Raw genomic sequence first — 23,150 nt, forward strand, 5'->3', positions numbered from 1 at the left:
TTTCACACTGCTGGTACAAACGTTTCATGGAACCAGAGATAATATTTGTCTGTCCATGCTTTCTTCTGAGCGCAATACTGCACTGGTAGAGTATTTATGCCAGTGTGTTGAAAACAAAGTGATTTTCCAATCACCATAAGCGGTAGTCTATGATTCCCATTTGCATTACAACACGCCATGAATGTTGTGCACTGTTTCCGTTGCTTGTAACCAGGAGCTTCATTCTCGTTCTTGGCAGCTAATGTTTTTGAAGGAAACATCTTGGGGGGAAGGGAGGGGGGGAGAGGAAAAAAGAGTGTCCTGTTTCATCAGCATTATACAAGGCATCAGCAGTTAAATCATCTTCCCCTATTATCTTCCATATATTGCTTACAAATTCATCAGCATCCTTATCGTTAGCTGAGCCACTTGTTCCGGTGACTGTCAGCTGCCAAACGCCATGGCGTTTTTCCAGTTTGATATCCAACCTTCGTTCGCTGCAGCCAAGTTGCTACCACCAAGTTGTTCAATGATTTTTCCTTTATAATCAGGCCACTAGCTGGAATTCCTTAAAACATTGTTGTGTGAACCATCTATAAACAGCCAGTTTTTCATTCTCTTTCTTTCACAAAACCTTCTGTTTTCCCAACTCTCAATTCATTTGTGTTGAGTACTGTCTAATATCATCAACTTTCTTTTTGATGTCATAAATAGTTGCTCATCCAACATTGAACTCGGTAGCAATGGCTTTCTGCGAAGAACCTCAAAATAACTTATCTTTCGAGTTTCTGCTTGAGGTCTAGCGTAACGTGTTTCCTTTTAGAAGACCTAATTCCGAACTGTAAAGAAAGCTACAATTTCAAATACAGTACATAAAGCATTGTTTAACTAAGCATTGTTGCACACGATAATTCATTGTGCACGTGTTTTTGGATGTGCACCGGATCACAGAGGCTGGACTACTGAGGGCCAGATTAGCGAGAGTCTAGTGTATTATGTTTGGAGATGATATTATTCAAAAGGAAGAAGATGGCCTCCAATTATCAGTATCCCAGTTGAACAAAATTTGCAAGAAACAAAACTTTAAAATTTAAATGGCATTCTGGGGGCAGTATCCAGTCAGATCAAAAGCAGTTTTGGATAATTCGATTTTAGAATAAGTCTTTCAAATCTCTTATTTAAGCTGTGCTGTATGTTTCCATTTTGACTCTGATACTGAAAATAAAATACATAAATTCCAAGCTCCCTGTGGTACCATTGGCAAAATACAGAGTCATAAAAAAACAACAACTATCAAGGGGATGAATGGGCATAGGCAGAGGGTATATACTGGCAACATGCAATATCCTGTTGCAGAGCAAGCTCTACAACATGATAATTATGACCTCAAGGCCTGTTTCACTACATGCACCGTCTGGGTTCTTCTCCCACACACCATTTTCTCAGAACTCCTAACTACCGCTGCATCAATATCCTTGGTTCCCACCATCCACCTGGTCTTAATTTACGTTAATTTCTTCCATCTCAGCATTTCTGTTCTACATCTTTAATTGTCTTACCTGTCCATTTTTCACGGCCCCCTTAGCACCTCTTAAGTACATTGCACTTAGCTTTTCACTCTTATTAACTCATGCATGATGTTCAAGCAGTAATCTCTGTCTTGCATATTACCCTGACTTCCACTTTTAAGCTCTCAGGTTTTCAAATCTCATCCGATGCAGTTCCCTACAATCAGTCTTTCTCATCCAGTGTGATATGTCTCCCCTGACCAGCAGTTCTAGCTGACTTCCGCGAAATCTACCACTTTTCCTAGACCTCTCCAATCATTTTCCATCACCCCTCTTCCTTCCCCATCAACCCTTCTCCTGAAGAAGGAAACACTGACTCCGAAAGCTTGCCTAATTACAACCTCCTTTTGCGTGTGCCTTCTGCCAACGCTTGTTGAGCAAGTTTTTTTATCTATCCAATTAAATTATTTTGTCAAAAATTGATTGTTTTGTTGTTACAAATTATATTACAAAGGACAGTGGCTTCCTCCTGGACAACTTGTTGCCTCATATTGGTTTTTAATTCCTCAATTACCAGTTAACAGTTTTACATCCACCTCTATATTCTGCAAACTACTGAAGTGCGTGGGATAAGGTACTTCCCAATGTACCACTTATTACAATTTCTACCCATTCCATTTGCATATTGAGTGTGAGAAAAATGACTGCCTGAATGCCTCTATGCATGCTACTGTTAGTCTAATCTTGTCTTCGCACCATTCCTAGATTCCTCACTAAATTACGCATGGTTGTAATTGAAGTGCAGCCGTACACAGAGGTCCAGTGTGGGCTGTAATTATCGTATGGCAGTGAAACTTTGTAGATACCCTAGAACATTAATGCGAAACTGATTTTCACTGGAAAAGAATTAGTTTCAATTTTCACTACCAGCTGCAAACCTCGCACTGTGAATAAAAGAAAGACATACAGAAATGTTTCCATGTGTTGTGGATTAGGAACGAGATGTGGGCAGAAAAGGTCAGACAAGTGAGAAAGGCATAATGCTGATTTCATTATTAATCAGTTACATAATCTGTTCAATATGAGAACTGGAGAGAGTACCTGATTTGCACCTGGTTGTCAAAATGAGAATTTTTTTTTTTTTTTCTCCAGCGTAAACCAGTTCCACATTGACGCATTAGCATATCTAGTAATTTCACTGCCATACAATAATTACAGCCCACTCTGGACTTCCGTGAGTAGCCGCACTTTAATTATAACCACCGCGTACTACCACCTGAACATGACCACATCTTCATATGAGGAGGATATTAAACATATTTTCTGTGGCTTCACAGAAGGTATCAAACTATGAAACTAATATAGCATTTGATGTACTCTGGAAATGCTTTACCACAAAAAACAGAAGACAAAGGTGTATAACCTCCTATATCATTTATACGTGAAAGAGAGAGTTATACGTGAAAGAGAGAGTTATACGTGAAAAAGATTTTTTCATTATAATATACTAAGAATGATAAGAACACCGACTTTTCTACATTCTGAGGCTGGCTGCGTGGCTGATTTCCGAAAGCCATTAATAGATTTTAGAAAATACCAGTTCTTTGAACTTTATAAGTGACCTATTGTGGGATAATTGGCATCTATCTTCAAGCATCTGACAGTTCAGTATTTCTGTGATGCTCGTCAATGACTCAAACAAAACCTGTGAATGTTTTTCATGCCTTTCTTTCTATACGTTCAACATCCCCCCTTAGTCTTAACTGGTATGGGTTCCACTCACTTCATCAATCTCTTTCACAGACAACGGTTGGCCGACCGTTGTTAGTCGAGCAGCAGTCATGTACCAAATAGTTTTATCTTGTGACTTTGGTTTTACATATCTTATGGAAAAGAATGACCATAAGAGCAGCTTTTTTTATTTTTGTGACGATTTTACGTCAGCTGGTCTGCCTCGTGTATCTTTATATCCAAATGGTTTATAAATGTTAATCTACATTCAGATCTGCTGATGGCACCTTAAATGTGATGAAACCGGTTATCCAGTAAACAGTATTTAAGCAATCTTGGCTTTTGAATTGTTTCTACAACTGAGGGATCGGCTCACTAAGCACTATGTGTTCACTGCAAAATACACTAGATCTGTCTCATGACAATCAACGTGTTAAAAACCAATAAAGACGCAAAACAAATATTGCCAATGTTATGTTCCCTTTCTGTTGTGCACGTAAGAAGTAATGTGCAACATCATTACTACATCACAAGGTGAAGGAAATATCTAGTATTTGCAGGTTCGACTGATCCTTTGTTTCAATTGTTACGAACTACCACCAGGCCAAAGAAGTTTTTGGTTACTGAGTAGATACATAAGACATTCCATTCCACAGACTATACCAAAGCACTAACTGGACAAAACTCAACACAGAAAATTTAAACACTGTTTTTTCACTTTTGGACTGTCTACCTACAACTGAATGAAATTTTTTGTGCCATACACATTTCACCTTATTCTCTGCAAGCATCTTCATTGCATCAAAACAAGTGTTCAGTTCCTAGTGCTGTGAAATGTGGAAAACTAAAACCCCAAGTAGCAATTATAAGAAGAGGAACAGCACCAAAAATGGAACAAAAACATAACATGTAAAAAACTGTCCATGGAACCTGCCACTGATGCCACCTGGAAGACAATAAAGACGAAATGCTTATGGCACGAATATTGTTTCATTCAGTTGTGGGAAGACAGTCCAAAAGTAAAAAATTATCAATAACATAATATTACACGCAAGGCCTACAAAAACTGAAGATCATTCAGAAGATACCATACATCTTTGGATCTTACAAACAATGTTAACAGTTGTTATTGAAGTATAAGAAGATAAAACAAGCAGTACTGTACTTGCAAAAGGAGTCATTGAGAATCACAGCTTGTATCCCAAGTCATTCAATCTTTAAATATAAGCAGTAGAGAAAAATATGATGAAATCTGTCAAAGGAAATAAAGTTCATGGAGACAAAATAAAAACTTTAGGATTTGCTGATAAGTGTGTAATTCTGTCAGTATCAACAAAGGACTTGCTGAAAGTAGTCTAAGTTTGGTATCTGGGGAGCAAAACTAGTGACAACAGGAGTAAAGAAGATACAGTACACAAACCTGAAGTTAAATTTCCAGGAAAAATCAATTCACAGATTTTGTGTGAAGACTAAGTTTCTGTTTGTAGTCCAAAACAAAGTCCATTATCAAAAGAGTGTTACTAACTGGCTTACCCTTAACAATTTTTCTTTATATGCTTCCAAATAATGGGGAGAAGGGGGGGGGGAGCCTTGCATGTTTTGTTGGTGATAGGAGCTAAATACTGCAAACATTTGTTGACACTGATGATGCTCTAGACAAGACAGAGATTTATTAAGTACAAGCATTTGTAAATTCAACTACTAATCTATATTCACTCAATATTTACAGGGACAGGTACCTTTACTATATAGGATGTTGATGTAAGTACAGTTAAATATTACACAGCTATCTTAGAGTACTTTTTAGAATAATTTATATAGTAAGGCTTCTAAAGCTGGTCATTTCATAACAGGCCTCAAAAGTTCATAACTTCATGATACATTTATCTTGTTGTACGAATTGTTAGATAAGGAAAGCTCTGGCAATTTGAACCCCTTACTCTGGCTAAGGTTACACAAAATAGCTGGCCTTCACAGGCTAATATTACCTCCACAGTGCCTGTATATCAATACCTTTGACATTTAAACATCAAAATATTGATGAGTTTCTACAGTGCCCAAGCATTGTTGGCTCTCTTATACTCAAAAAAGTGTTAATGTTAATATTTACTTATAAACAGCATAGCCAATTACTTCTACTTTTTAATTTACAGTATATTATGCACCAATCTACAAATGCAGATGTAACATGCTCATTCAACAAATATTGCGGTTTCCCAGGTCAGAGATCTGAAGTAGCAAATTGTGTTTATAAAATTCTTAAGACAGTCACAGATCTTACTCAGATTTGTATATACCATGGATACATTTGAGCCTAATAGTACTGCTGCACTTGGGGCATTTGACATGCAGCAAACTGGTTTAATGTAAGTAGGTCTACATGAAGTACTTGTATATTAGTTGACTGCTTACAATATAACTTTAATTCTATCTTCTCTACTTGCATGAAAAACTAATAAACTTTATTTAACTAGAACTCACTTATCTTCTAGATAAGCTTAAGAATTATTGTACGAGTGGGATAGTGCACAAATGGTGTATAATTCATACCTAAATGGAAGAATGCAGAAAGTTGAAATTAAAAGTACACAAGTCTGCAAAAATCAGCAGAGTCCTCTAACTGGGGTGGTATTAAAAATGGTGTCCCTTATTCTTAAAATATGGGCCATTCTCAAAAATCTGGCGTATTTTGTGAAAAAATATCTCTTAATTTTGAAAAATTATGTTTTATACATTTTTACGTTAGCACAATCAAGTAGGTACTCTAATAGTGGTTCAAAAATGTATTTTTTGAAAAATTAAGAAAAATTTATTCAGCGTAGTATCAGAAGTTAGCTTGGTAGTAATGGAAATGAAAAACCCCTAAAATGTCTGAACATTGGGTAAATTAGAGGTCAATAACTGTTATTAAAACATAAATGAATCATTTATTGTTCATGCTATTACTATACGAACAGATCAACATACAAATGGTACATCAAGCTGAAATATTAAAACTTTTCAAATCATCAAAAATAGTACTGTCCTCAGTTACTGATGTCTGGTGGATTTAAAACTGTCAAGACTTCACAACATTCTACATGAGACACATACATATAAATAGCCCTAAAAATCTGAGGCCTTAGCCCGAAACAAGGTTGTGAGTGCAGTAAACAGTTTTTAAAACTAAAAAACATTAGGCTATTGTATGAAACATTAATATAAACCTACTCAGCAAGCAAATATAAGTACATAATTTCATCACTACTTTTTAGAAAAGTAATAAAAATAGGATCATTTCAATGCATGAGGTTTAATATTTTGAAATCTTAAGTTTGAGCGTAAACTGTCTCTTAAAAAAATTGCTGTTCAGCTAAAAGCTAAATCTCTCACTTATATATGCACATAGCTTTTCTAAATTGATAAATAATGAGTCGAATGAGCACAATATAGGGAACAGGTTGTGCGCGTGTGTGTGTGGGGGGGGGGGGGGGGGGTGTTCTCTCGTACAGCTTGAGAAAGGAAGTTCACTCCTAAAGCAAGCCAAGCAAAGCTCTAATGTTCTGATGTACCTGTCAATGATGCAGCTCTTCTGCCTTTCAATAGTCATCTCTCCATTCCTAAATAATTCATTATTCACAAATAGAACTTTCCACGCATTATTATAAAGCTTATTTGATCATTTAATCACTAATCAACATCCCATTACTAAATATTCACTTTTATGCAGATCAGTTTTCACAGAGGTGAAAAACATTCACAAAATTAAATGTTGAGGTGTTCCTTCTAAGGTTAGACTTTCCCTTCTCCCTAGTGTTAATTTACAATTAACGTGTAATCAATTGATGAAAATAAAAATTAGAAATAATTAAATCTTCTCAAAACAATGGAGTAATGGAGGTGGTGATCATTAGTGCCAATATTTCTTCCTGGCACTGTAATAATTTAACACAAACTCTACAATCATACAAGCCACTAGCATGGGACAGGCTTTGAAAATTTTTTAAAGAATTAAAAAAAATGATTTTAACTAAAACATACAGTAATATCCTATTTTTAATAAATTTGCTATCTGTTAAACTCAGTTAAAATTAAAACCCTTTATAATGCCTTGTACAATTTCACTTAAAGTAATCAAGATAGGTGTAGGGGACAAGTAACAGCAGCGAGATCTCACATTTATATTGAATAATTTTATTTAAAAATAAGTAAATTAATGGTTTAATATAGTTTTAAACTAAATCCAACATATCTGAAAAACCTTAAATGCATTTAAATAAGGCATGTTATGACCTGGGATCCAAATATGCACAATTTTTGAGAAGGACCCATATATTAATGACTTGCCACTCTATAGTCACAAAGATGCATCACACCCAACAAATAATAATTAGCTGAGGCAATTGTAAATGATGTATTTCAGAAAATTATTAATTGGTTCCATGCAAATGGACTCACTAAATTTTGAGGGAACACTATTTACAGTTCTGTACAGTAAATGGCATAACACCATTAATAAATATAGACTTTGAACAGAAGTCTGTTGCTACAATGGGATATCAAAATTTCGATGTGTGTGCAATGATGAGGAACTGAACTGGAAGAAACACAATGCTGAAACTTTTAGGTTCAACTATTACTTATGCTATTAGAGTTACTGCAAATTTTGGTGATAAATATATCAGTAAATTAGCCTACTATGCCTAATTTCATTCACTGCTTTCATATGGCAACATCTTTTGGTTTAATTCAACATCAAAAGTAAGTATTCATTGGACAAAAGTATGTAATCGGAATAACAGCTGACGTCCCTCCATGATTTACGGAATTCTGGATATTCTCAGTACTTTCGCAATACACATAATTATGAAATTTTTCATTAATAACTCATCCTAATTCATAAATAATAGCAAAGTGAGTTGCTACAAAATTAAAATAAAGGATGATCTTCACCATTCTGGGTTAAATCTGACTTTGGCGCAGAAAGGGGTGAATTATGTAGCCACAAAAATATTTGGTCATTTACCAAATATCATTAAAAGTCTGACAGCCAACCAGCATTTTAAAAAATTCTGATTGACAACTCCTACTTACTAAATTAATTTTTAGATATGAAGTGGTAGTTGTAAAAAGAGGGAAAGATTATATCGTGTAAAGGAAACTTATGTTAAACTGACACATTCCACATCATGAAAAGTACTCATGATCTATGGAACAATTATTAATAAAATGTACCGCAAATAGCCAGATCCAGCGAAGCAATGATGCATTTAATGAGCATGCAGCAAACATAAAATTTTCTCTCAATTTATATTAGTAGGACATTGGGAATTTCAAGGGGGCATACAAAGCCTTTTCGCACTGTCAGAATGTGTACCAAAACAAATTCACGTATTTATTACTGATTAGCACATCAATACGGTTTAAATAACATTACAGTTCAGCTGGAAACCAAGCCCTTTGGGGGAAGGGCTCTAAATCTGTAACGAGTACAACAAACTATTCGCTCAATACGTGAAAAAACATAGGTCATTCATCTGTTACAAAGGAAATGAAACCACATAACTGATGTTTTTCCACATAAATACTTTATAATTTCTGACCTATCGTCACCTTATGCCGGTCTATTCTCTTCTTTACTACATGCATATATTATTCCTGTAATGTGTGTCCGATACTATTGCACTAAATGGTGTAAGACCGAATATGAGAAAGTTATATCGAATATTGGCGGAACCCCCTTTCCGCCGTTTTTCTTACAGACTTTATACTGATACTCAAAATTATTTGATAAGGGTATCATGTACATTTCTCCATACGACGTCGTTCGCAATCCAACTGTGCGGTAAACTTAAGCTACGAACCATCAGCCTAAAACGTAACGGACTTTTCCACCTTCCCTCCACTCGTTCAGATTAGCATTCCCTCAACGAGTAAATTATTTCAAAGTTTGTGTCCCGGCTTGCTGGTGACCTTGTAAAGACATTTAGCAATGTACTGTTTTGTGCCAAAAACTGTAGAAATCTACAACGCAGATTAATGGCTAATTCACAACAACCGACTTGTACAAATCAATCAAGTGCCAATTTAATATTTTCCAGTAACCCCAAAGACAATGATGTAAACTATTACCTTTCGATGAAATACGCTGAACAAACAGTATTGATACTTGTGAATCGCTTAAGAATTTTTGAATGCATTCTTGATTACTTTTGTCATTCAACGCAGCATTTAATGCTGGAGGCATGACATCGTCATCCTCTGGAAGCAAAATAGTTGCTGCTTTTTTCAAGTAACTGGCAAATGCCGAAAAGTCAACAATTGAGACATTTTCCGAAACTGGGGGGATGTCCCCAGTATCTGCAGAATCGCCCATTTTTAATACTTAGTGGTCTACTCCAGCTCTGACATGACACCACTACTATTTCCACACCTCAGAATTGACACTGAACTTCGATGACTCATGCACTTGCACACACTGGTCACTGGTGTCATCTGCAGTTCGAGGTCACTTATATCGATCAAGTGTGTCTCGATATCGGTGTGATCGAACATCGAAAGTTTGTTGATATTCTTCAGGACTAGTAATGTTGAGGGTAAAATACTGCGATGTGTTTTGTGTGTATTGTGTGTTTTGATTTGTGTTCATGTTGAGATGAACTATCTCATGTAAGCTACCTGAGTTATACAAATAAAACACTCATTTTGCAACAGCATCAAAATGAAGAGAAGCAAAGCAATAATATTCGGAAAAATAAATGCAGATTGTTTACGAAATCCAGCAGAAGAAACCAGTGCCGTAAAGACAGTGGGCACTTTCGGTACCTTTGGTAACAATCAGAAAAACGATACAACAAAAGACGAGGAATACAAAGACACGGAGGCGAAAGGTATTTACGAAGTAATGGGTTTCGGTGGTTTTGGGAAAAAGTCCAAGCAGTTCGACATCGAGGAGATGGTCACTGAAGCAACGGAGACTGCGAGAATAAGACACAAAGATGCAATTGAGAAAACTACTGACAAACTGAAGCCACTTTCTCTGTCAAATGATCCGTCAGTTCCTTCGCCTAACGACAGTTCCGACAGTGAATCAAATGAAGACGACTTAATTGGACCTCCGGTGCCAAAAGATCTGTCATCCACGCAGGATGATAAAACTGAAAAATTAGGAGTGGACTCCAGTGCCGAAAGAAATAATGCCGTAGACAGTAGTGATGAAGACGATAGCGATGACGAGCAAGATCTTACAAAAACTATACCAATGAGTCATGAAGTAGAAATGCTGCATGGTTCAAAAGCTGTCACATCTGTAGCGGCTGATCCGGCTGGTGCCAGGCTAGCTACCGGTTCCATCGACTATGAAATAAGGTTCTGGGATTTTGCTGGCATGGACGCTTCTTTGCAAAGTTTCCGAACTTTACAGCCATGTGAAAATCATCCAATTCTTAGTTTACAGTACTCCATCACTGGTGATGTCATTTTAGTAGTGTCAAGTTCATCACAGGCGAAGGTACTGGATAGAGATGGATTCGAAGTTATAGAATGTGTCAAAGGTGATCAGTATATAAGCGATATGGCGAGAACAAAAGGCCATACAGCTTCTCTGAATGGTGGCTGCTGGCATCCCAAAGTAAGGGAAGAATTTTTGACCTGTTCTCAAGATAGTACCTTACGTCTTTGGGACATTGAGAAACCAAACCTCCACAAAAGTTTAATAAAGTGCCGAGCACAGAATGGACTGAAAACTGCACCAACTGCATGTGCTTATAATCGTGACGGAAATTTGATTGCTGCTGGTTGTATTGATGGGTCATTGCAGATGTGGGATCACCGGAAAATGTTTGTCAACACTACATTAATGCTCCGTGGGGCTCATCAGAATGGTTCTGAAATATCATGCATTTGCTTTTCATATTTAGGAAATTCATTGGCCACTCGCAGTTGTGATGATACCATGAAATTGTGGGATATTCGTGCCTTCAAAAAGCCTCTTACTGTTTTTGAAGACTTGTTTTCCCGCTATCCAACGACAGACTGTATGTTTAGTCCTGACGATCGTATGCTGATAACTGGAGAAAATATGAAAAAAGACAGTACATCGGGAAGGCTGCTTTTTTATGATACCTCTTTATTTACAAAAGTTAATGAAATCTCTGTGACAGATTCTCATGTGATAAGAACACTCTGGCATCCAAAGCTAAATCAGATATTTGTTGGCTGTGGTAATGGGACTGTGAAAGTTTACTATGATGAAAAGCGCAGTCTTAGGGGCGCTAAGTTATGTGTAGTTAAAACTCACAGAAAAGTGAAACAAGTTGGTGTGGTTGCTGCTCAGCAGATATTGACACCCCATGCATTACCCATGTTTCGACAAGAAAAGCCAAAGTCAATAAGAAAACAAATGGAAAAGGATAGACATGATCCTGTGAAGTCGAGGAGGCCTGATCTGCCCATTTCTTCTGGACAAGGTGGCCGTGTCGCACAGTCAGGTGGTACTCTTAGTTCGTATGTTATACGCAATCTAGGTTTAAGCAAACGTGTGGAAGATGACCAGGATCCACGAGAAGCCATACTTCGCTTTGCTAAAGAGGCTGCAGAGAATCCATATTGGGTTTCTCCAGCTTACTCAAAGACACAACCAAAGCCTATTTTTCAGACTGATGAGGATGATGAAACAGAGGAATCTACATCAAAGAAACAAAAGACAGAGTAAATGATTTATCATTATATGTTGTCAGTGAGATGTTTATGTAAGGTGGTAGCACTTGTGACTGCGTGTACTATACGTTGAGACTTTTCACAATGAACTGCCACCATTGTTAATTTTTGTGGCACAATACTATTTGTGGGTGAGTTACCACATCATATTTCTCAGAAAATAATTCTTTATTGATAAGGAAGAGTTTTATGAAACCAACTAGCAGATTATATCAAATCTTACATGCCTCCACTTCAAAATAGCTTTTGTAAATATGTTATGACAGTTCATTGTACTCATAATCTTGTAATATTGTTGTATTTATGCATATAAGTTTAATTATAAACATACTTTGTATGATGGAATATTGGCTGTTAACATATTGTTGTGCTACTATAAAAGAAAAATAATAAATATGTAGCCAGTTCTTTTAGTATAATAACATTAAAGAGGTAGGTGGATCTATGCTAAAACTAAAGTATCAAAGAGGACTCATTGTGTAATTATTTATTCTCTAGAGACAAATACAAGTTTTCTTTTGGACTGTGGACATATAATTCACATCCAAATTTTTGGGAACAGTTACAAAAGCTACAGTTTACAGGGTAAACCTGGACTGTACTGACAAAATTTTAGAAGTTGTTAAGAGATGTTGCATGAGTATCTTGGTATAAGGACCCATGGTCTCCTGTGGCTCATGACAGAGTAATTATGTTTGTTTGATATCTCATCCCAGTTTATTTCTGTATCTGTAATGGTGGGCTCAAGACATTGAAGAAAAATAAACCTAAAAAAGCATGTTCTATAGTAACTATTTGAGAACAAGGGACAAATGTAATAGAGCCTTGTTGATAGAATGAATAGAGAAGTAAAACAGGACATCTGCAAAGGGAAAAATGAAAACTTGGGGGAAAATGTTAGGAAGTCGATTAATGCATGGGGGCCACAAAAATGGTGGCAGCAAGGAAAATAGTTGTAGGACTGATGAAAGAAGTAAAAAAAAGAGCAAACATCCTGAGTGTTGGTCAGGCAGAGAAGCATTTTAAAGGCCTACTAACAGAAAAAAGGGCAGCAGTACAAGGAAATAAAGTGGGAGGTACAGGAGAACCAGGGCAGTGAAGAGGTAGAGAAAATAACTACAAAAGAGGACAGAATGTGACTACATAAATGAAAATTGGGAATTTGTCCAATGGAATTAGTGAGGTATGGTCCAAGCATTCTGTATGAATGTCTAAGTAAGTTATTTAATCCTTTGACTACCACTTTTATTTCAAAAACTTATGGTTATTTTAATTAGTCTCTTATTCAGAAGTAACAATATGAAAAGAATATTTCCCACCATTTCATTTTCCAAGGGGTGGGTGATAGGACTTGCAGGATTATTCGTAAGTACCTCCAGGGTTTCAGAAGATGACTGCGCAAAAACTACAAAATGTACGAAAACAGATGTGTCAGTGGACAGATCATCTCTCCAACATTGGAATTCACACTGCAGTTGCTCAGTGTTTGCTTTGTTCATGATGTCACAAGTATCAGTTCATGGGTGCATGTTGTTAATGTGTCTGTGATGGTGCAAAGGCAGCTAGCTCTGTGAATCTGGTAATTGGGTTGCCTGTCTGTAGGTGTGAACTAATTCGATGGGACAATATGGAGACAAGTGTAAATAATGAAACTTGAGGACAGAACAGCCTGCAACTGCAAACTGTAATTACAAGAATTGTGCTAATCATTAGTTGGCTTCCTTGTCACCGATGGAACATTGATACATAGCAGTAACACGCAACTAATTCCAATTGCTTCTCTGATTACCTCCCGTGAGCAACATCTGTCCCATAATAGTCAGAAGTTTAATTAATGTATGAGATATGGGGAAGAAATTCCAGCACAGTGGAACTTAGCGTATCTAAGCCCCATATATAAGAAAAAGAAGCATGGAAGTTTGTAGCAATTGTTATGGCATAAGTGTCACAAGTTCAGTTAGCTGGCTGTACAGGAGGATTTTAAAATAAAAAATGGAGAAGATTCTAAATGAAAAGGAGCAGAGTACCTTTAGAAGAGGCAGCTCATATGTAGATAACATCTTTACCCTAAGACAGATCATGGAGAAGAGAGTGAAAATGGAATCTAAGCAATCATTTGGCCTTCATAGATCTTGATAAAGCATTTGACACAGTGCCACTAAAGCTATTATTAAGGTGCTGTGCTTAGGGGAACTGCCAAAAAATTATGCAAGAAGTATTACAAACCTCTACAGGTTGCCAGAATTTGTTATTAAAGTGGGGAAACAAATTTCTAGAGAGGCCTTCAGAATAATTAAAGGGCTCAAAAATGAGTTTGAAGGTTAACATTCATTGATACAAATCCACAAGACCATGGAAAGGGTGGCTAAGGGGTGTCCAAAAAACGATGGAGAGAAGACAATGAGGAAGAATGGTGGGATCAAGGTGTTAGGCGGCAGAGATGCTGGATGCAGCGACAGCTGTAGGACCCCCACAACAACAAGAACATCAGTTGTAATGCAGTTGTAAGTGGTATAGGAAGCATGTATTGTTTGAAAATAAATGTGTCCCACTCACTCACAGTATTTTCTGTTGACGACAGTGTTGCCCACTTTGCTCTTCACCCTCAAAATTTCATTCAGGACTGCTTGGTTCTGTCATAGGTTTGTTTTTCCAAGAGTGTTAGTTGTTCGTTAACAGCAGTACACATCATTATGGATAGCTTCACTGATAAAGAGATGGCCATTATGCATCTCATGTACGGATTCACCAAAACCAATGGAAGAGCGGACCGATGATGCAATGCTGATCTGCCCACGCAGTGACAGCAATCACATTGCAGTACTTTTGCATCCGAGGGTTGTTGCATTACTCCTTATTTTGTATTGTTCATTTTGGTGATTGCATATTACAGGCTTTTTTATTGTTTTGAAGGTATGTTCACAGAGATAAAGATAATTGGGGTGGCAAACCAAGTAAATTACATTATTCCTGTGTAATTAGTCACCAGATACCATGGATCCCTTATGCTAAAATACTTAGAAAATATCCCCAAACAACCTCCAAAATTTCGATGCTGAAGTTTGTGTTCAGCCTGCATATCAGTCAGTTATAAATAATGTTGTACAATCAAAGACAATACTTTAAAGTGAACTGCTTGTAACAAACTGGTACATCCTTGAACAATGGTAGTGATAGCTTCTCAATACTGACATTCTGTATAGTATTCTGTCTTATCAAGAAACACAAGTCTTAAGAAATGAAACACTAATAGGAACATATTTGTAAACTGAATAGCCTGTTACTATAGGACTTTTAATTTTAATTATTTGTGTTGATAAATACTGTTTTTGTCAGTTCATTCCCCCATTATATCCTCTGCCACAGCCTTCTGTGTATAGTTTTGTGTGATAGCCATATGCACAATTTTTTAGTGTGTGGTAAAGACAACAAAGAGTTCCATTACATCAACACACATTGCACTCAGAATTAGATACAGATATCATGTGGGAGCAAGGGAATCATTTTGAGTAGAAATCTTACGTGTTAATTTAGAGATTAAGCTCATTTGGTTGTAGCATGATAATAATAGAACATAACAATCAACTTATGAAAGAAGTTAACATGATCAAATTCCTGGAATTAAATGTGGACAAGAACTTAAGCTGGAATACACATATTGACTTCCTATCAAATAAAATATGCAGTTTTGCATTTGCGATGCAAATACTAGCAATTTCCACTGACCTGAGTACATGAAAATTTACTAATCATAGTTATTTTGAAGCTGTTATCAGATATGGTACAATTTTCTGGGGAAGTTCAAGTAACGTATCTCGAATACTGAAACTGCAAAAGAAAATTGTCAGATAAATGTGTGCTATACAGCAAGCAGAGTCTTGTCGCCCGTTATTTCGAAAACTACAAATCCTAACTGTTCCCTCCATATGCATTTGTGAAATTATAATCTTTCTACACAGCAGACAAAAGTTATTTGAGGAGAATCATTTTAACCACACATACAACACAAGAAATAAAAATAATTTTATGCTACCCGCACACTAGTTGCAATTATATGCTTGGAGTCTACAGTATATGGGGATGACAATATATAAAAAAGTTAATTGGCAAAAAGATATTTAATACGAAGGCAGAAATTTTAAAAATGAGAGTACAACAGATTCTGTGGGGAAAATGCTGCTATACAGTAGCAGGATTCATTGAAGATGAAATGATAATTTAGCAAGGGGTAATTAAGTGTTAGATTTTATTGTATGTACACATAACAAATTTGTATTATTGTAATGATGCTGTTTGTTAACATCAGCTGTTCTGTGTTTATTGTGAAATTTTATTGCAATTTTGATGTGTCTCCTGTACCTGAATCATATGATTTAGATTATGTAAGTTGAGGTGACTTACCGAACAAAAGCGCTGGCAGGTCGATAGACACACAAACAAACACAAACACACACACAAAATTCAAGCTTTCGCAACAAACTGTTGCCTCATCAGGAAAGAGGGAAGGAGAGGGGAAGACGAAAGGAAGTGGGTTTTAAGGGAGAGGGTAAGGAGTCATTCTAATCCCGGGAGCGGAAAGACTTACCTTAGGGGGAAAAAAGGACAGGTATACACTCGCACACACGCACATATCCATCCACACATACAGACACAAGCAGACATATTTAAATATGTCTGCTTGTGTCTGTATGTGTGGATGGATATGTGCGTGTGTGCGAGTGTATACCTGTCCTTTTTTCCCCCTAAGGTAAGTCTTTCCGCTCCCGGGATTGGAATGACTCCTTACCCTCTCCCTTAAAACCCACTTCCTTTCGTCTTCCCCTCTCCTTCCCTCTTTCCTGATGAGGCAACAGTTTGTTGCGAAAGCTTGAATTTTGTGTGTGTGTTTGTGTTTGTTTGTGTGTCTATCGACCTGCCAGCGCTTTTGTTCGGTAAGTCACCTCATCTTTGTTTTTTATATATAATTTTTCCCACGTGGAATGTTTCCTTCCATTATATTGAGATTATGTAAGTTATGAGACAAATAAACCACAATAATGTAAGATCACTGTGCAATCTGTTAGTTGAGTAATTTTCTTCAAAGAGCACATTGGCCACTTTGGAGTGTTATAGATGTCGAACTAGTACCCAGCAGTCATGTGATTCCCCACTGCTTATCAAATTGATGGCAATGGATATTGTGTTTGTGCCAGTTAATTGTTTGGAATCAATAAGGTGGATCGGTGTGCAGATGTTACGGAATGTCTGTCATGTTTGGATGCACTCATGACCACATTGAGAATTAATTGCCCAATTTGTTGGCATATCAATGTGTCTACAAGGAATGGTGTGCCACTTGCAACTGTGTATCATGGCATAAGGGCAGTTTTTCTCCTGGCATGGCATTAAAGGACTTTCTCTTCATTCACTATACTGTTCTTTCACTGATGTATCTTCAAATCCACTGTTAGTTTCCTTTCCAGTTTCCCCTTGAAAGCTGTTTTTCGTTGACTATATCTCATCTGGTTTCAAAGTATATCCTCACAAAGTAGCATAGTGCATCAGTTACTACAGTGATCTGTTCCCAATGAGTGGGTTTCAGACCCCAGTCTAGTATTTCCGATGTAGGTTTGCTGTACTGTCCTCAGATAACTTCAGGAAAAAAAGCCACTAACATATTAGTGCAAGGTGCAGGCAATGTCTTACCTCCACTCTTCTCCTACTGATTTAGTGTGTCATCTTTTTCATTCTTTGTTTGTGGGACGTTCAGCTCTTATGTGTCCTCCCTTAAAATAGTCGTGTCTTTTTCTTTGGAAGCTGGAAACTCTAGTTCCAGATGCTCATGCTTCATGTCTTGTGGGGCTGCTGATGCATTTTATGTAATTAGGCAATTCATTAATCTTTGTTTATTTAGTTTTGTACTGGGCAAGGGGAAGAATAACAGGGTAGGGGTGGATGAAGATGCTAATGCTGCCTGTGGGTATGTGCAGAGAAGTGGTGGGAATAGGATAGGACTGACAGCTACAGCATCAAGAGGCTGTACTTGGGAAGGATGGAAGTACAGGAAAGGGCTTGTAGGTGCATTGGTGGAATAGGCAGAGAAAAGGAGAGAGGGTGGGGGGGGGGGGGCAGGGGGGTGAGAAATGCATCTCTCATGTTATCAAACAGTGTGCCTAGTCAAAATTTTTCTTCAAATTCAGTAATTACTATAAAAATACCAATTTAATATGTCTATAATTATTAATATTCATTTTCCTCATAACCTATTACATCAGTCACTGTCAATATTGAACTTCAACAGCAACAAAAAGATTCCGTTATTGATAATGTAATGTAAATGGAAAGATAAAAAATTTATTCACCAAGCGGTGGCATTTATGATTTAACTTGTACAAGCTTTTGGAGCACACTACAACAATCAGTTTTCACAAGAATATTTACAGTGAGTGCTCCAGCCCTGAAGTCCAAACACTGTAACACTTCATTCTCCCTATGTTTCGATGATTAAAAACAATTAAAGCACCATATGTTGCAAATTTTACAAATGTAGATGATGAGAATACTGTCTGGGAGCAATGTTTCCAGATAAGCGCATTAGAAACTCTTTTGAGTTTTGCCATGAGCAAACTTCCTTTCTAGGTAAGGATTCGACAGGCACCTACATGTAGGCTTGATAGCATTCATTACACATTCAGGAATGCATTTGTTGTCAGTATAGAAATTGTTATTCCCCAGACTGTTGTGAAATGGAGTGTAGCCAGAAAACATTGAATAACATAGGTTCTTTTTTCACCACCATTGATATGAATTCAGAAATGTAATATTGGGGAACTGCACTACTAAATGGAAGCATAATCTAAAAATGAAATTGTTGATCACATTTGCACACACACACACACACCTAACGTGAAGCAAATCTTGTTGGGGGACATGTTCAACAGCAACAGACAGACAGTTTATTAAGCAGTCATGCCAACATAGAAGGTTGCAGTTAACTTGGCAGATCACATGGCTGCTTTCGCACATGGCCCTTTCTTTGGTTGTTGAAGATATTGTCATTGATTATGACTAGGTGAAAGGGGAGGGGGGGGGGGGCTTGGGATTGTGGGTGGTTAGCAAGGATTCGTCTAGATAGCCCATGAATACGTCAGCATAAGATAGAACCATACTGGTGCCCATTGCATAGTGACCAGGGAAGGAGATTGTAGGTTTGGAATCAATCAGACATTGGGAAAGGCAGTGTTCAGTAGCAATCAGATCATGGGCACTGGGGATACTAGTGTAGAGAGAGGTGACATTAACAGTGACCTACCACAGCAGGTTGCTGCTCATATCAGATGCAGCTGCAGTCTTGCCTTGCAGAGCATATTGCTGCTCACGTCAGATGCAGTTGCGGTCTTGCCTTAGCAGATGCAACAGTAGGCACATTTTTGTGTGTATGTGAGTTGTTGGTATGTGAATGTGTGAGAAGTCTACTTATTTCCTTATTGTTGTTATTCCATCATGGTCTTTCCATTGTTTGTACTTAGTTTTGTGTTTCATTTTCAAGTAGGGTCTACATTTTTCTGGGTATAGCGCTTGTGATTTACTTTTTCTCAGTAAGATGTTCAACATAATACTTTGAAGCCACAAATAGGACCCATGTACAATCTGCGTGGTAGAATTTTGCTCAGGGAACAACTTAATCATAGCTAACACTTGGTTTAAGAATCATGAAAGAAGGTTGTATACGTGGAAGAGGCATTGAGACCCTGGAACATTTCAGATAGATTATATAATGGTAAGACAGAGATTTAGGAACCAGGTTTTAAATTGTAAGACATTTCCAGGGGCAGATGTGGACTTTGACCACAGTCTATTGGTTATGAACTATAGATTAAAACAGAAGAAACGGTGGTCAAAGTCCACATCTGCCCCTGGAAATGTCTTACAATTTAAAACCTGGTTCCTAAATCTCTGTCTTACCATTATATAATCTATCTGAAATGTTCCAGGGTCTCAATGCCTCTTCCACGTATACAACCTTCTTTCATGATTCTTAAACCAAGTGTTAGCTATGATTAAGTTGTTCCCTGAGCAAAATTCTACCACGCAGATTGTACATGGGTCCTATTTGTGGCTTCAAAGTATTATGTTGAACATCTTACTGAGAAAAAGTAAATCACAAGCGCTATACCCAGAAAAATGTAGACCCTACTTGAAAATGAAACACAAAACTAAGTACAAACAATGGAAAGACCATGATGGAATAATGTAAGATCACTGTGCAATCTGTTAGTTGAGTAATTTTCTTCAAAGAGCACATTGGCCACTTTGGAGTGTTATAGATGTCGAACTAGTACCCAGCAGTCATGTGATTCCCCACTGCTTATCAAATTGATGGCAATGGATATTGTGTTTGTGCCAGTTAATTGTTTGGAATCAATAAGGTGGATCGGTGTGCAGATGTTACGGAATGTCTGTCATGTTTGGATGCACTCATGACCACATTGAGAATTAATTGCCCAATTTGTTGGCATATCAATGTGTCTACAAGGAATGGTGTGCCACTTGCAACTGTGTATCATGGCATAAGGGCAGTTTTTCTCCTGGCATGGCATTAAAGGACTTTCTCTTCATTCACTATACTGTTCTTTCACTGATGTATCTTCAAATCCACTGTTAGTTTCCTTTCCAGTTTCCCCTTGAAAGCTGTTTTTCGTTGACTATATCTCATCTGGTTTCAAAGTATATCCTCACAAAGTAGCATAGTGCATCAGTTACTACAGTGATCTGTTCCCAATGAGTGGGTTTCAGACCCCAGTCTAGTATTTCCGATGTAGGTTTGCTGTACTGTCCTCAGATAACTTCAGGAAAAAAAGCCACTAACATATTAGTGCAAGGTGCAGGCAATGTCTTACCTCCACTCTTCTCCTACTGATTTAGTGTGTCATCTTTTTCATTCTTTGTTTGTGGGACGTTCAGCTCTTATGTGTCCTCCCTTAAAATAGTCGTGTCTTTTTCTTTGGAAGCTGGAAACTCTAGTTCCAGATGCTCATGCTTCATGTCTTGTGGGGCTGCTGATGCATTTTATGTAATTAGGCAATTCATTAATCTTTGTTTATTTAGTTTTGTACTGGGCAAGGGGAAGAATAACAGGGTAGGGGTGGATGAAGATGCTAATGCTGCCTGTGGGTATGTGCAGAGAAGTGGTGGGAATAGGATAGGACTGACAGCTACAGCATCAAGAGGCTGTACTTGGGAAGGATGGAAGTACAGGAAAGGGCTTGTAGGTGCATTGGTGGAATAGGCAGAGAAAAGGAGAGAGGGTGGGGGGGGGGGGGGGCAGGGGGGTGAGAAATGCATCTCTCATGTTATCAAACAGTGTGCCTAGTCAAAATTTTTCTTCAAATTCAGTAATTACTATAAAAATACCAATTTAATATGTCTATAATTATTAATATTCATTTTCCTCATAACCTATTACATCAGTCACTGTCAATATTGAACTTCAACAGCAACAAAAAGATTCCGTTATTGATAATGTAATGTAAATGGAAAGATAAAAAATTTATTCACCAAGCGGTGGCATTTATGATTTAACTTGTACAAGCTTTTGGAGCACACTACAACAATCAGTTTTCACAAGAATATTTACAGTGAGTGCTCCAGCCCTGAAGTCCAAACACTGTAACACTTCATTCTCCCTATGTTTCGATGATTAAAAACAATTAAAGCACCATATGTTGCAAATTTTACAAATGTAGATGATGAGAATACTGTCTGGGAGCAATGTTTCCAGATAAGCGCATTAGAAACTCTTTTGAGTTTTGCCATGAGCAAACTTCCTTTCTAGGTAAGGATTCGACAGGCACCTACATGTAGGCTTGATAGCATTCATTACACATTCAGGAATGCATTTGTTGTCAGTATAGAAATTGTTATTCCCCAGACTGTTGTGAAATGGAGTGTAGCCAGAAAACATTGAATAACATAGGTTCTTTTTTCACCACCATTGATATGAATTCAGAAATGTAATATTGGGGAACTGCACTACTAAATGGAAGCATAATCTAAAAATGAAATTGTTGATCACATTTGCACACACACACACACACACACCTAACGTGAAGCAAATCTTGTTGGGGGACATGTTCAACAGCAACAGACAGACAGTTTATTAAGCAGTCATGCCAACATAGAAGGTTGCAGTTAACTTGGCAGATCACATGGCTGCTTTCGCACATGGCCCTTTCTTTGGTTGTTGAAGATATTGTCATTGATTATGACTAGGTGAAAGGGGAGGGGGGGGGGGGGCTTGGGATTGTGGGTGGTTAGCAAGGATTCGTCTAGATAGCCCATGAATACGTCAGCATAAGATAGAACCATACTGGTGCCCATTGCATAGTGACCAGGGAAGGAGATTGTAGGTTTGGAATCAATCAGACATTGGGAAAGGCAGTGTTCAGTAGCAATCAGATCATGGGCACTGGGGATACTAGTGTAGAGAGAGGTGACATTAACAGTGACCTACCACAGCAGGTTGCTGCTCATATCAGATGCAGCTGCAGTCTTGCCTTGCAGAGCATATTGCTGCTCACGTCAGATGCAGTTGCGGTCTTGCCTTAGCAGATGCAACAGTAGGCACATTTTTGTGTGTATGTGAGTTGTTGGTATGTGAATGTGTGAGAAGTCTACTTATTTCCTTATTGTTGTTATTCCATCATGGTCTTTCCATTGTTTGTACTTAGTTTTGTGTTTCATTTTCAAGTAGGGTCTACATTTTTCTGGGTATAGCGCTTGTGATTTACTTTTTCTCAGTAAGATGTTCAACATAATACTTTGAAGCCACAAATAGGACCCATGTACAATCTGCGTGGTAGAATTTTGCTCAGGGAACAACTTAATCATAGCTAACACTTGGTTTAAGAATCATGAAAGAAGGTTGTATACGTGGAAGAGGCATTGAGACCCTGGAACATTTCAGATAGATTATATAATGGTAAGACAGAGATTTAGGAACCAGGTTTTAAATTGTAAGACATTTCCAGGGGCAGATGTGGACTTTGACCACAGTCTATTGGTTATGAACTATAGATTAAAACAGAAGAAACGGTAAAAAGACTAGGGCTAGTAGAAATCCTTGGGTAACAGAAGAGATGTTGAATTTAATTGATGAAAGGAGAAAATATAAACATGCAGTAAATGAAGCAGGCAAAAAGAAATAAAAAAGTCTAAAAAATGAGATGGACAGGAAGTGCAAATTGGCTAAACAGT

At 37.5% G+C, this 23,150-nt stretch overlaps 2 protein-coding genes across 3 annotated transcripts in view; one reads left to right on the forward strand and one right to left on the reverse strand.

Annotated features, from left to right (window-relative positions):
- LOC124605656 (dynein heavy chain, cytoplasmic) overlaps nt 1–9,588 on the reverse strand; it is a 232,432-nt gene extending 222,844 nt beyond the window's left edge. For both annotated transcript variants that reach the window (XM_047137483.1, XM_047137482.1), the window contains exon 1: nt 9,330–9,588. In XM_047137483.1, the coding sequence (XP_046993439.1) occupies nt 9,330–9,573 (244 nt within the window). In that variant the 5' untranslated portion in view covers nt 9,574–9,588. The remainder of the gene's footprint in view (nt 1–9,329) is intronic.
- A 191-nt stretch (nt 9,589–9,779) lies between these two features.
- Nucleotides 9,780–16,324, forward strand: LOC124605390 (gastrulation defective protein 1 homolog). Its single transcript, XM_047137032.1, has one exon. The coding sequence runs from the start codon at nt 9,919–9,921 to the stop codon at nt 11,908–11,910; it is 1,992 nt and encodes a 663-aa protein (XP_046992988.1). The 5' UTR covers nt 9,780–9,918; the 3' UTR covers nt 11,911–16,324.
- Nucleotides 16,325–23,150: the final 6,826 nt, after the last annotated feature.

The sequence above is a fragment of the Schistocerca americana genome, chromosome 3 (genome assembly GCF_021461395.2).
Source record: "Schistocerca americana isolate TAMUIC-IGC-003095 chromosome 3, iqSchAmer2.1, whole genome shotgun sequence".
In the NCBI taxonomy this organism is placed as follows: domain Eukaryota; kingdom Metazoa; phylum Arthropoda; class Insecta; order Orthoptera; family Acrididae; genus Schistocerca; species Schistocerca americana.